This window comes from Prorops nasuta, unplaced genomic scaffold (assembly GCF_024137725.1).
Source record: "Prorops nasuta isolate Cenicafe-Biocafe unplaced genomic scaffold, Cenicafe_Pnas_1.2 PNAS00005, whole genome shotgun sequence".
NCBI classification, from domain to species: Eukaryota; Metazoa; Arthropoda; class Insecta; order Hymenoptera; family Bethylidae; genus Prorops; species Prorops nasuta.
Genome location: NW_027116802.1, coordinates 7,902,796 through 7,918,112, shown reverse-complemented (window position 1 = coordinate 7,918,112; position 15,317 = coordinate 7,902,796). Strand labels below are relative to the sequence as shown.

Sequence of the window (15,317 nt, the reverse complement as noted above, 5' to 3'; positions counted from 1 at the left end):
AATAAATTCTATATGCATTATTAATAATTGTTTTATTGAAATAAAGAAAAGAGTACAAAGACTTTCTGTTCTTACTGTAAGTAAAATAAGCTATTTCAGATCAGCTGAATTTTACAATATTAGATATTTTTCTAAAGTATACAAATATTTTTCAAAGTTAATACGACAAAAATTTAAAGATGACTAATTATACATTTGTATAAGTGACCAAATTAATATAATTTATTATGAAAATATGTTTGAAGATTTAAAAAATGTTTTTGAGAATATTAGCGACCTAACAAAATGTGTACGTTTACTATGGTACATGGTTGTTGGGCAATAATTTAATCAAACAATTGAAATTGAAAACAATTTACGATGTAGAAAAATATGATTTTCTAAAATAATAAATGTAAATAGTGGTGCCTTTTTATACATTTAGAATTAAGCTTATAAGAAACATTTGTACTTGATATTTTTTATGAGATATTTAAATAAATTTGACTATTTATGCATTTATCACTTTTCATTTAATCTTATTATACAAATGTTTAAGACAATGAAGAGTGGACGAAGGAAAGAAAAAGTGTGTATTCTATAGCTATGCAAGGAATATGGATAACTCATAATTTTGTTCAAGATACCAATTCCAGTTTACACTAGGATGTGTAAATTTTTTTCTCTATAATCTATTCTATTTTGCATTTTAAAATTGAAATAAAAAATACCGATTTGGGACAATATTAGGTAGAACACTCTATTTTACCCCATGTCATGTAGTAAAATGGGGTAAATGTATTTTCTTGAAAAAGTAAGAATTACTTGAATAAATGAGCAAAAATTAAAAATGTAATAAACGTTTTTAATCAGTGATCAAATTCTGTAATCAACAAAAAAAATATGATAATTAAATATTACTTAATTTACGAAAAGCATTAAAAACTGATGGTTACCCCATTTTGTCCCACGTACCCCTATAACTAAATAGTATTTAACCTGTAGAAGACAGATTTGTGGTCACTATAGTATTATATAGCCACTGACAAACTCGCCTGCTCCGTGTATTCTTTACATTTTATATATGGAAAGATTTTTTGCACAATAAAAAATCAATTATAATGGAAAAATGCCCGTCCTATAAAAGTTAATGAATAAGTATAATCAAATAACTATTACTTAAATAATTTAAAACCTGTTTTATTTAATGGCTTTGACTGAGTAATTGATAATAAATTATGCAGTATTTACAATTTTTTTAAATTAACATTTCAAATATATTAATTATAAGGTTTTAATTAATTGAAAAAAGAAAAACTACGTATTTTCACGATCTCTGCATTATTATAATGTAAATCAATGAAAACAATAATTATCATTATTGTGACGAAGAAAGGAGGAAAAGGTATTTTGTCCATTCACCGACACTGAGAAATCACATAAGCCGAACAAAGGCAAAAGACTAAATCATCTTTGTCGCGTTTATTCAAAAATAAATATAATTTACCGGGTTCGTGATCCACGATATAATTGAAAACATCAGCACGAATTCGTAACCTTTTGGGTTAACGAAAATAGAACAGAATTAGTACAAGATTGTTCAAAACTAAAAATTAACAACTTTTTGCATTAATGCATGTTGTATCTTCCTCAGTTTTGTAACACAGAAGTATATTAGCATAAAAGTAGGATTGCATAAATAAAAATACTGACGAATCTATGTTTATAACCTTTGACAATTTTCATAGTTTTGGAGTTTACGAAACATAATTGTTGCAATTTTAATTTAATCACAAGATTTTTGTACGGCTCAAAAAACGCATAATCTCAAATAATTTTATTTTATAACTTTATTAGTTTACCTATACTCAAGTCGACCATTGTCTACAAATAAAACAACTTTATGACTAGAAGTACGACTGTTGCTATTGCTCGATTTGATCTTGACACCGGGAAGTATAACAAAGAGTATGAGTAACCTTTTAAAGAGTATTACAATTATACATTAAATGAAAACTCTTACGTTTCTCTTCACCATTACCATAAGGAAGTAAATCAATATTATTATTGGCAATGAAATTTAAGGAAATCTTAATTTTTATTGAAACTCTTGAACACATTCTTTACACTATTCCTCCGCTTTTTTATTAATTTCCACCACCCTTTCCCTTTCCACTCTATCGTCTACTCACCCAATACGATATACTTTCTCACACTACTCAATACACGAAAAAAAAGGGTCGGTTAACACTCTCTAACGGGCTCGATGAAACCACGCGCCCAAGGGTTGTACTAGCTGCTACGTCATTTCCGGTACGGTCGTTTCCGCCCCGATAGAAAACCGATTACTAACCGCTATTCACATGGAATTAAACAATAGATGAACTTATGAATATAAAAAATATTAAAATATTTGCTATACAACAGTAATGATTCTTCATTAAATAAATTGATGAGCATCATTCGAATTATTTCCTCAATTGCGAGATGTATGTACATTACTGAACTATATATCTATATAATACTTGTATACGCATAAATGATGCGGTCAGTGGTATTCTTCAATAACAATTTACCGACTGCTTCTTAATTCTACTATCATATATGCATATCGATTTTATTTACATTGTCTTTGTAATTGACATTTACGATGCAAACTGGCGGGAGTAAGGTAGGGGGTCACCGTATCCTATTAAACGATACGCGCTTATAAATTTTCTGCCGTTGCTCCAGTCGTTATTATCGTAAGTTCGATCGGCCTGTCCATAACAATTAAAACGTTACGATAAACAAGATAACGAGGCTTTGATGGCTGATTTTAATGCAATTAGTGTATGACAATTTCCGCGCCACTCCGCGTTTCACACTACTTTTTAAATTCCAACGTCTCTATCGTTTCTGTCCAACAAGACAGGGTAGGAAAAAATAGGAGGGAATGGAAGTTATCACACCAGTAACGACGGCGAGTATCTTGCCAGGAACTTACATTATTCCACTAGGTTTGATCGTGGCTATTTTAATATTAACATACATTTATATGGAGTCGACTCATTTGGCACGATTGGGAAATAAATTGCCGGGTAAATATTGCACGATATTTATATCACTGCGTTGTCGATGTTCATGTCAAGGAAATCCTCTTAGGTCCCAGGAAGGTTCCATTCTTCGGCAATTCTCTCATAGCTCTTGGCATACAGCCAAGGGACATATTGCCTAGAATATTGGAGTACGATCGATATGGCCATGTAGTTCGAGCATTCTTCGGAACTAAATTAATCGTCTTCCTGATGCACCCTGATGACATCGAGTTGATACTCAGCAGTGGTGTTCATATTGATAAATCCGAAGAATACAGGTAGGCTTCTCAAACATTATCCTAAAGACTGTTAATTTATTGTTGTGCGTATTGTATAATTCTGCTTCCTTGAAAAAGATTTTTTAAGCCCTGGTTAGGCGAGGGGTTGCTGATCAGTACAGGTGATAAGTGGAGGACACATAGGAAGATCATAGCTCCTACGTTTCATATGAACATTTTGAGATCATTTGTGCCACTTTTTTATCAGAACAGCATCGATCTTGTGAAGAGATTGAGCCTCGAAGTGGGCAAAGAGATAGATTGCCATGATTATTTATCGGAAATAACAGTGGATATTTTACTCGAGACTGCGATGGGCATAAGAAATACCGAAAGAGATAGGAGTGGCTACGAATATGCCATGGCAGTAATGAAGTAAGTTATTATTGAGCAAAGCAAGGGAATTTTTTTGGAAAATACTTTAATACCGCATACTCGTTGGCAGGATGTGTAATATAATACACAGAAGAACCTACGACATCAGATTTCGACCGGATACCTTCTTCAAGTTCACCGAATACGCCAAGCAGCAGGAGCAGTTTTTAGACATCATTCACGGATTGACGAAGAGAGTGATCAAGCGAAAGAAGGAGGAATTCTCAAGTGAAATTGCGAACCGTGACATTGTCGGTGGTGATTCTGAGGTGAAACTAAATAAGGAAGAAGAGGGGGAAGGAAAAACTACGAGATTGCATTACGTGAGGGATGATCTTGATGATATTGAGGACAACGACATTGGTGAAAAGAAGAGACTAGCTTTCCTCGACATGATGCTGGAATTATCCAGGAATGGTGAAAATTTAACTGACGAGGAAATCAAGGAAGAAGTTGATACCATTATGTTCGAGGTTTGGATTTTTTTTTTCTTGGCATTTTTGAAAAAATAAACCAACAAACAATTTAACATCCATGTAGGGCCACGATACAACCGCAGCTGGCTCGAGTTTCGTACTGTGCATTTTGGGCGTTCATCAAGACATTCAGGTGAGTTTCTTGAACAATTTTTATTATGCACATCAAGCCATCAGCTACACACATTCAATTCTATAAACAGTTGTGTAACAACGTACACTATTTTAAGGTCTTTAGATATGCGATAATGTCTCTTCTTTCCTCTTCTTTTTTTAATCCGGTGAATATCATCCTTGTGCCAGGTATATATTTCTTCGGGTTCTCCAAATACTCATGCAAAGACTTGTCATCCCATGTGATCTTTTTGTTTCTCATGGCAGGGGTAAACGAGTAACCTTCCGAAGCTTGCATAAAATTGATAATAATTAATAATACAGCAATTACGTTTCTTAGTCTGTTAGAATATATAATAGTTTAATTAAATCCTTACTGCCACTTTTCCTGCCTACCACACCAAAAAGGCTGGGACCCTGTTTGCTTTTTCCTGCTGGATGAGTCGTATGACATGCGGAGCACAACCTCACATACAATTTCTTTCCATTCTCTACGTTAGCCATGATTCAATAGTGTTTACACCCTTTTTTATCGGTCATCAATCACATAAGCAATTGTATTCTTATGCTACATCCAGTCATTCTTATTTTTTAATTTCTCTTTCTCTCTCTCTATTTCCCTAACCCCCGATTTCTCACTCATTTACTCTACATTCTTTTGTTTCACGATATCAATACGTTTATTTACTGCATTTATGGAGCACTTCATTCCGCGAAAAATCAAACAGGAACTTTCGTTTATTTCTGAAGTTTCTAAATTTGATTTGCTTTTTTGGATGGACCGTAACTTCGCGTTTGAATTTTCAGGGGTGATTTTTATTTTTATAATTACGCCAAAGTTCAAAACTTTTCGAAGATAAAAGCGTGGATAATGTTTCTCTAATGGATTAACATACACATCGATTTTTTGGTCAAGTCTGTTAGGCGCCACTCAACAAAACACAGAAAATCAATTTGATCATTTGTTTTTCTGTGCGTTCGTATATGGTTTCAAGCACTCTATTCGACGGTAAATTGTCAGTTTTGGCATCATTCTAAAGGTGCATCCACAACTACAATAGATCAGAATATAATTCCATTCTACCTACTATAATTGGGTTCAAGAAAAAATGTTACTTTTATTAAGATTTGAAAACATTATCTAACTCTAATGCCATATCTGGGAAAAGCGACCAAGTCTAACAAATATAAGCTAAGCTTGATAGCTTTGCCTTCAATTAAGGAAAACTTTTGTTTGTACTCTTCTGTTCAAACGGTTTAACGGTCACGATTCTCGCTAAAGTAACCTTTCAACTCTAAGAACACTTAAAGTTTCGTGTTTTATTATTTTAAATTCAATTTAATATTATCTCGTAAATATGTAGCTTAAATAGTTAATTAAAACAGTTTCTTAGAAAGCAGCTAACAGAATCTACAATAAAGGATATAAATGTACCTTTACAAATTCACAGTGATATACACATGACCTTCGAAACTTTGATCAGATTTGAAGTAAAAATACTATCTAAGAGATTTTTTAAATCACTTGTCAGAAATTCTACCACTTTCTTTTAATATAAAGTTTTCGAGGTATTCGACTGCTGGTCAGAATTCTCATTCAGCTTTCCTTTTTATTTTCTCAGTTTAGCCATAAAGTGTCGTATTTCTCATGGATTTTTCGTTCCACTTTTTCTGCTGTATTAGTATTGATGCAGAACTGACTATTGATTTAAATCACTGTGAGTGCATAGTTAAATGGAATATTGGTTTAAAGTTTTCTATATGTGTTTAAAATTTTGTCTAATATTATGAAACTGTACAGGATGTCCTATTTTAAATAACGCCTTAAAATACTTTTGTATATTATGGTGTTTGATAGAATAATTGAAATATAATTTGTTTGACATTATTAAAAGGTAAGGTAAGACAATAACTTGATTTGAACTTAAAAGGTTTATTTAATGATTACATTAAAATCGCCTTGGGCTTAATAAATAAAACCTCTTATTTTTTATTGTTTATCCTTATAGTTTCCCTCGTAAGTTTTCCAAAATCCTATATTAATTTATCATTTTATTCAGGCGTTTGCGAAATATTTCGATATGAAATTGTATGTAGGTACATGTTTGGCTGAAATAATGTGCAACACGACTGTGCATTCCCACATATAGGCAAAGCCACCGAGATTCCATGTTTGAAAAGTGTTTTGTAAAGTCTTTTTTTAAAGAAAAATAAAAAGTTCAATTTAAAAATGAGAAATACCTATTTTAAAAATTTAAGTTTTCATAAATATATTTTAAAAGTTCATTATAGATATGTAAAATTACTTCTGTCTTATAATATACTCCACTTTGACTCTATATAGGCACGTGTTTATGAAGAGCTGCGTGAAATATTTCAAAATACTGATAGACCATGCACTTACCAGGATACTTTGGAAATGAAATATTTAGAAAGAGTGATACTAGAGACTCTGAGGCTTTTCCCTCCAGTCCCAGCGATTGCTAGAAAATTGAACCAGGATGTCAGGATAGGTGATGAATCATTTATTACTCATACCTAAATATACTATAATTTATTTAAATTTATTCCGGGGAAAAGTCTATCAATAATTATTATTAATCAACAGTCACGAATGATTATGTGCTTCCAAAGGACTGCACGGTAATAATTCCACCGTATCAAGTGCACAGGTTACCTGAGTACTATCCAAAACCGGAAGTTTTCGATCCTGACAATTTCTTACCGGAACGAATGCAGGAAAGGCACTATTATTCTTTCATTCCCTTCAGTGCAGGTCCCAGGTAAACACTACTGCAATGCAAATATACACGGCATACTAGGGTGATCGTAAAATTTTAAAAGGTTACTATTTATTTAAAAACCAGAGGGATTAAGACTTCAAGAAGAAAATGACAAAAAAGGCATGTTTTATTCTATGAAATATATATTTTATTCTTCTGCATTAGTAAAAAACGGGTTAATTAACGAAATATTATAATTTGGAACAAAAATGTATTCGCTAGAGAAGAGAACGAAAATTCTATCAAAATGCATCTGCAATGCAACGAAATATGTATTCTTTGTGTGTTTGATTGATTAGATGGCAGCAAAGATTAAATTTTAACGATCATCTTACTGTATACCAATTATTGCTAATACAAAATATAAGTATTTTAACTTCAATATTTTGTAGATCATGCGTTGGCAGGAAATACGCCATGTTAAAGTTGAAAGTACTGCTGTCAACTATTTTACGTAATTACCGAATTCTATCGGATTTGACAGAGAAAGATTTTAGGCTGCAAGTAGACATTATTCTGAAGAGATCTGATGGTTTCAGAATTAAAATCGAGCCTCGACATAACAATAACGAAAGTCATGTTAATGAATAGGCAGTGCAATAGGCTTAGGACCGGTGATTTCATCTATTGATAAACCTCTTGGCAAATTTATTTGTTTAATAAAGAGTAGAGTTGATTGGAATTTACCACAGTTTAAAATTTTTACCAAACAGACCAATGTAAAAACTAACTCTTAAGGTAAGACGGAGGAAAGACAAAAATTATGCAAATGTATGTATGTGTATGTATTACTGCTAGAATATATATATATATAAAGTCGTCACGTGTAAATAAATAACGGATTTACAAAGTAATGCTGTATTATTTGAATCTTTATAATCGCTCTGTGATGACAGTTCAATGTCCGATATGATCAACGTGATGAATGCAGATCTAAAAGAGCTTCCTCGAACGTCTCAGCTCGACTGAAAATTGTTGATCGTATCTCGTCGAATGGTGTGTTTTGATACTTGTTGCTTCTCATCTCGATTCTTCAAATCGATCAGGAAGAATTGTAGACCCCAAGGGATGACGAATAACAGGCTCATTCCCAGGAGGAGAAGCTGGCAAATAAAGAAGCTATTGGTCCAATCTTTGACTAGTCCTGACAAATGTAAAAGAAGGTAATGAATGAGAGATAATTCCAGAAGCATATTTAGTACACTGTAAAAAGGATATAGAATTGCAACAAAAGTCTTGGTTTACAAAATTACCCACAACAGTCATCGCAATTATGTAATGTGTTTCTAACTAACAATTTCTTGCTCCGTGAAATTCTTTTGTGATAATTTATGTAAATTTTTATAGCAGTCTACGTTTCAAGTTACCCACGACCATAGTTGTAATTTTACATCGAACTAATAATTAATTATTTTTTAATAGTTCAATGTCTCTGATAATTTAATGTAAATTTAAACAACAGTCTCAGTCATAGACATATTCATCTGTGACTGCGCTTTAATATTGCACATGTTTTATAAGGTGTACGATTAACTTACCAACAATTGGTCCAAACACGATGTTGATTATACCACTAATAACTGCGTATATCCCGTATGCAGATGCAAACTTATCAACGGTTAAATCTTCTACAATGACTAATGGTTGAGGAACAAGCAGCCAAGAACGAACAACACCGATGACCGCTACCATTGTCAAGCAGCCTGTGAGAGAATCCTCATAAACTAAAAATCCTGAAATCAAATGAATATAATTGTCTTCGGTCATATTTTATCAGGTTTCATTAATCCTTTGAATCCCAAATTTATTGCCACCTGAAATATCCTGGTATAATTTGGTATTTCTAGGATATTTGTATTACTAATTACGAATTTAAAATAAAAATATTGAAATCAGTAATAGTAAATATAATATAGTAGTCGTTAAGTATAAGAAGTGATGTAATTTCAATCAAAAACTATTATAAGCTTTCTAAATGTCTTATTATGGAGATGGCGTCAGATTTTAAAAATTAAATTTCTATTTAAATTTATAAATTATTTATTTATGATGTAGTTAAATGCTAACATTACAATCAGCAAGCTACTATAAAATATTCTTGAAATTCATATAGTAAAGAACTTATTGTATAAAATAAGCGTCCAATATAAATAAAATATATTTTTTGTAGTCTTCTTGTCATTGTGAAAAAAGCGGTAGAGTTGAAATAAGTCCGTTGGAAAAGACACTTTTCAACTAATCTTTACGAGTATTTTATGACGTCTTCACGTAACGTAGAGATAACGACGCAGAAAACAAGGAAAGAATAAAAATAAGTGTAAAAATTGCTGTTCTGGTGAATTTATTTATTTACGAAAGAAATCTAACCTGCCAAAGAACATTGAAAAAATATATGTTATTTTATAACATATGACCATGACCTGTTTTAAATTTTCATGGTGCTATAACTAATAATTTACAAATAATCGAATTACAACGAAAAAGTAACCTTTTTGAATATTAATTTAGATTAAGCAAATGTAGGTGATATATTAAATGTTAAAAACCACGGAAATACAAAAAGAATTACTATTTAAATATGTAAAAATCCACAAAGAGTTTAATTTCTTATATTTTTCCAATTTACATGACGAAACCCGACAAGGATAAGGTGGTTCTTTACTTATTAAAACTCCTTAAAGTATACATGAAAAAAAAACATGTATTTCTGTAACTATACAAGAAACATTAATCTTTCGCATAATACCTTCTTCAAACTTTTTACTATTGGCATTCAGGGAGGTCTTATACAAAATTTGATATGTTCATTAATTATAAAAATCAAAATAAACATATTATTACTTACGTGCTCCCGAGTATCTTAAATTAGGGACCCTTAATTTCTGTCTGAGATTCAAATGATTAATTCACTCACCGACTTTGGCAAATCCCATGCAAATCATGGCGATGAAGAAGAGATATTTGGCTTTGACATCGATGAGAAGAGTGAAAATCGCTAAAAGGATTCGAGAGACGAGTTCTGCAGCTGCGCTAATAGTTATCGCGAGGGCGGCATCGTTCTGACTGAATCCGGAACTTGTCATCATCAGCGGGAGTAACGATATAAATGTATAGTCACTCGTCTGAACGAAGCTAATACCGAGGCAGATATTGATGAAACTCCGATTTTTTATTAGTGACATTTCTACGAAATCCCTCCAGGCCCACCTTGAAAAAACACAAGATTTCACGATCATCCTTAGAAGAGATTTAGGTTACATTCCGAGTTAAGCACAAATTATATCTGACCTTGCTCATGTTTTTGTAATTGCACTTATTCTATTGTAATTCACCAAAAATAAAAAATATAAATAAAATGTTGTGAATTTTTTTTAATATGACCTAATTTAGCATGATATTTCGTAATCAAATCAAAAAGAAGACTATGATTAACAATAGCTTTCCAGTAAATTTAATTGAAATTCAGACTTATTTTTTTGACTGCGTCGAACGTATAAGCGAGTATATTATTAAATTTGTTTCTTATTGCTGCATTACTCTGAAACAGTAAAACAATTTGGAACGAGGAAATATGTTCATGCGTAACTTCAATTTATTGCTCATTAATTTCAACCGTTGCAACAATAGATGACAAATTCATCAGTAAACTCGGAATGAACCTTTAGATCTTTCTTGGTTTTTTCCATGTACCCATCGTTGGTATCGCAATCCTCCGATTGTCCTTTGTCCCATTTTTTACTGTCCAATTGAAGCTGTCGAATATCCGAAGGAACGCCACCAAAACCCGTAACGAGATTGGCCAAGCTGGATGCCGAAAGGGTGGACAGTTTCTTCCTCAAAGGCTCGCGAAATGCTCCACTTTTAAATTTATCCCGAAGCCCATCGGACTCTGATGCTGAGGCTATTCTCCCTCTAGATACCTTATGTGCAACAGAAACACATTGCATGTTAGGAAGAAGAAACAAGCTGATACATGGAAAGAATAATTAAACTACTATTATAAGATTAGATATATAAAATATAAAATTTATTTGTTAATTTCCTAGACCATAATTGAATTTTCTTAATTTAGATGTGTCATGATTTATTTAATGAAATTACTTTCTTTGCAATTAAGTATTTTCTTAATTCACTGGATACATCAGGTACCTGTACAGTTAAAGCATTGAACCCCTTATTTTCTTTCACCTAATATCATACAAACAAAAACAATGTCAAAATCGAAGCATTTTGTACCAAGAGATACATGCAATAAAAAATACCGGGTTAAGCTAAAATCCATGTAGATATAGTTTAATACAGTGAATGTTCCCATATAAGGACCCCACCATTTTCCTAGACTTTAGTTTTTCCCCTGGTTTTCTACACACACATGTACTTTACGCGCATTTTCATTTTATAATAAATAAAAAGATATGTTTAAATAACATTTAATTTTTAAAAGTATTCATATATAGGCCTAGCGTAAGCGGAAGGATATGATTGTAGTCGGGGCATCAATATGGAGTATATTCCTTGCAATAGACTGTAATATAAAATTGTAACTCAAATACAGTGATATGGTTCAGGGTTAATAGCCAATATTTTTCTTTCGGAACAAACCATTAGAGCTTCTATCAGTAGAGGGACGTCTTTCCCACCGTCATCCTTCAAGCTTCTCAAACTACTCCATTTAGTTTTGGAAGAATCGCGAATAACATCGATGGTCGATCTTCTATCTGACATTGGTCGTTCTCCAATAACTTCAATTTTCTCCCCTGGAATTTCCGAAGATTTTTTCGAGTGCCACTCCACGGGGTGCATCAATGTCATTGCAACGATGCAATTCAGACTGACAGCACCAGTCAGAGCTGCTGTGCCTGATAAATAATAATCAACAGTTTTCTCCAATTTTTCAAAGTACCTGCGATATTTTTCACGAGACATTGGAACTTATTTTATAGACACGCCTTTTGTGTACTTACCACGAAAACCATACAGATTCATCAGTCTCTCTATTCCAATAGGATAAACTATTGCACCCAGGCCAATAATAACTTGAGATGCGCTCATTACCTGTGCAAATAATGTTATCAGGCTCGACTACTACAATTGCACGGTGCATCATGCTCTGACGTATGCACAATTGTATTGCGTATACGTGATAACAGCTCGATTAATAAAGGTGGATGTATAATTTACTAACCTGTGACCTCTTTTTCACAAAATAAGCATTGAAGGTCGTGTTAAGGATGGTAAAGATAAGACCAAGCCCGAGACCCTGAATTAAGCAAATTATTGCTATTTCGTAGACGGAATTCACAAGGGCATATGCAACATTTGGTACCGTGTACAACAGTGCTCCGGTTACACCTATGGACCTTACAGAATACTTCTTCATCAGGCTATTTGTCATTAATCCTGCGTCATTCATGAAACAAATTCGCATGATCAATTGATATGCATTATTTGAGGATTAAAAATGGGAAGCTTTCTTAAATGAAGTCGAAGATGAAATAAACAATTTTTACTCAATTCTAATTAATTATAAAATTTATAATCTTAAGTATATCGTTAATTGAACCATAATTTAATAATTTAACCACTCTATAAAATATTTAAAAACATACGCGAATTTTATTATGCGTGAATCGAGACTTTTCTATTTGCCGAATGGTTATTGACGATATTGTGCACTTTTACGATTGTTATCTTATACTCACGGGGTCATTGGTATTAACAGACTTAGGAAAGCTTCCGCGAGCTCAGAATTTTATCAATATTTGCCTTATATCACCCGGTAATAATCTCGTTCGACGAGCACACTAATAATATCCCAAAAATAAAATGCAACTAGTTTAATACGATTTATTAGATTAATTCAGCAGTCATTATCGATATCGATTTCACGATGTGTCAATATACCTGAAGCGGAGTATGTTATCATGAAGACAGAATTGAAGAGAGTCAATGCTGATCCAGCAGCACCACTGGCCTCCAAAAAGTCACCAAAAATAATAGCAAACGAAGCTACCGGCCCATTAATAGTTATCTAGATTCAATAAAATTTCCAGATCTCATTAGTATACCTTGTCTTCCTAGGTGGGCAATCACTTGGCGTTCGCAATGCGTGGAAAATATAATTGATCGTATGTATGAAAATTTGTAAATGTTAATAATGGTTTTCAAATAAATATTTGTTCTGTATAGCATTTGCTTTTATAAAGTACCCTGCAATTACAATTAAAATTGTGTACAGTTTATATCGATTAATACGCCTCTGAATATTAACTTAAAAACGCGATATTTCTGTAACTATTGGTTATACCAATTTTTTGCACAACCCTTATCGAATTTCCTTTTTATTTGCATAAAGAGATATCTGCAGCAAAAAATTAATATATCTTATAGTTACAGAAAAAAAACCGTTTTTATCTTTATATTCTCAGGGACGTATCAAACGATACACCTCATACAAATACTACAGAGTAAACGTTATTTAGCAAAACATTTACTATTTCTTATACATGCAACCTAATACGCGTCACGTTGAATCTTGCAAACGCAAAGTGTAACCCGTAAAAAGTGAAACATTCCAAAAATCCATTTAGCTCTTTCAGTTTCACATTTCATTGTGTTGCATTTTATTCGTAAAACCCGCTTTTCCGTTGAAATGAAGAATATACTTTGGACTGTTTTATCGCATAGACACTCACATAGACCACAATCATCGCTAATGCAATTATGTAGCCCCAACCCCCATCAGGTGCTAATTCATCCGAGTTAAAATCTTCCTCATCTCCCATTTCTCTACTGGAATTGACAGAAATCATCGGCTCCTTCAACCGACAAACCTCCTGATTCTTATTATCAGGCTCGATAGCTCCATTTCTCCCTGTCCCTTTCACACCACCTGTTTTCATGCTTTCTTCCTTCTCTTCCTCCTCTTCTTTGCCTCCACCTCCTCCACCGGTGCCACTGTAATCGAATTTTAAATCATAATTCTTAGCTCTGAATCTTGACCAATTAGGAAAAGGAAGTGTTAATTATGACTCACCAAAAAGTTTTCGATGGTCCAGTGAATTATGGAGAATTGGCCTGGATGGTGCGCCAAGTAAAAGATTCATATATGCTGAGTAGACAGTTTTTGACTGAACGATGGGAGACATAGCGATTTTCAACTCTTCCTTATCTCTATGTGTACAAGATGTCGTCTCGTTAAGACGCTACCTCACAAGTCGAGTGAAATATAGCCTATATTATAGAACAATCTGAAACAATTATACGGAAGGTGTGGAAAACGTAAATATATATCATTTGATTAAAAGATTACCTTACACTGTCGGAGACTCTAATTACACACTTTGCATCATCAAAGCTACTACACTATGCTTATTTTATTATATTCAACTTATATAAACAGTAATAAAAATTATTTGTTCGCTCCGTATTCATTCGTATATAACAATTAGTTTCCATTTCTTCACTTTTATGACGCGCAACGAATATTTCCAGCATCAATTGAGTACAGGTATAGAGCAGTTTGCCTAATTGGACAGATAAGCAAACCTTTGTATAAAAGTGTTTTGTATATAGAGTATGTTTTCTTTTTATTCCAAGCGAAGAAATTATGTATATAATAAATAAGAAATTAAGCAAAAAATAATTTAAATGTTACAGTAATTATAGAAATATAGAAAATACAACAGTTTTTTACAGCACCCATAAAAAGTTATTTGATAGAAAGTTTTAGGAGTATGCGAATACTTTAAAATATTTTTTTTTCTATCATTGTTATTATTATGAATAATAGAATTAGGAACGCGTTATGAAATATTTTTTCTACTTGTAATTAAATCACCTTTTTTAAATAAATACAGTGTGACGTAAACGTACACTTCCTTGAGTACGAGATTACTGAAATCACCTAGATTAAGAGTCTGTTTACATTTTCCAAGCATTCGCACAGAAAATTTTAAGCAAATAAAGATTTAAGTGGACCTCTACCAGAATACATGATTTTCATGCTAGGCGCCGAGCACTGTTTCACACATTTAAACAAATGTGTGTGAGCAACAATAAGCTGCTACTTCTTGAATAATCTACTACGCTGGAAAATCAATTAATCAATAAGTAGAGAGCAAAGCCTAAACAATTACAACCATGGCCAACAATAAATATTCTTTTATGATTACTACATTTTATTAAATAACAATGCTAATTTTTGTCTCACTCATGATTTGCTTAATCCAAAAT

General features: G+C 32.6%; 2 protein-coding genes across 2 annotated transcripts; one reads left to right on the top strand and one right to left on the bottom strand.

Moving 5' to 3' along the window:
- The first annotated feature begins 2,914 nt into the window (after positions 1-2,914).
- Positions 2,915-7,674, top strand: LOC136773616 (cytochrome P450 4g15-like). The gene is made up of 8 exons (XM_066727401.1): positions 2,915-3,059; positions 3,124-3,334; positions 3,413-3,709; positions 3,780-4,182; positions 4,250-4,318; positions 6,644-6,812; positions 6,908-7,082; positions 7,475-7,674. The coding sequence occupies exons 1-8, from the start codon at positions 2,915-2,917 to the stop codon at positions 7,671-7,673; spliced, it is 1,668 nt and encodes a 555-aa protein (XP_066583498.1). The 3' UTR covers position 7,674.
- A 21-nt stretch (positions 7,675-7,695) lies between these two features.
- Positions 7,696-14,229, bottom strand: LOC136773614 (monocarboxylate transporter 7). The gene is made up of 10 exons (XM_066727400.1): positions 14,119-14,229; positions 13,778-14,039; positions 12,987-13,113; positions 12,268-12,482; positions 12,047-12,137; positions 11,685-11,941; positions 10,773-11,002; positions 9,997-10,289; positions 8,621-8,815; positions 7,696-8,226 (listed from the first exon to the last, which is right to left on the bottom strand). The coding sequence occupies exons 2-10, from the start codon at positions 13,982-13,984 to the stop codon at positions 8,039-8,041; spliced, it is 1,803 nt and encodes a 600-aa protein (XP_066583497.1). The 5' UTR covers positions 13,985-14,039; positions 14,119-14,229; the 3' UTR covers positions 7,696-8,038.
- Between the last annotated feature and the right edge of the window lie 1,088 nt (positions 14,230-15,317).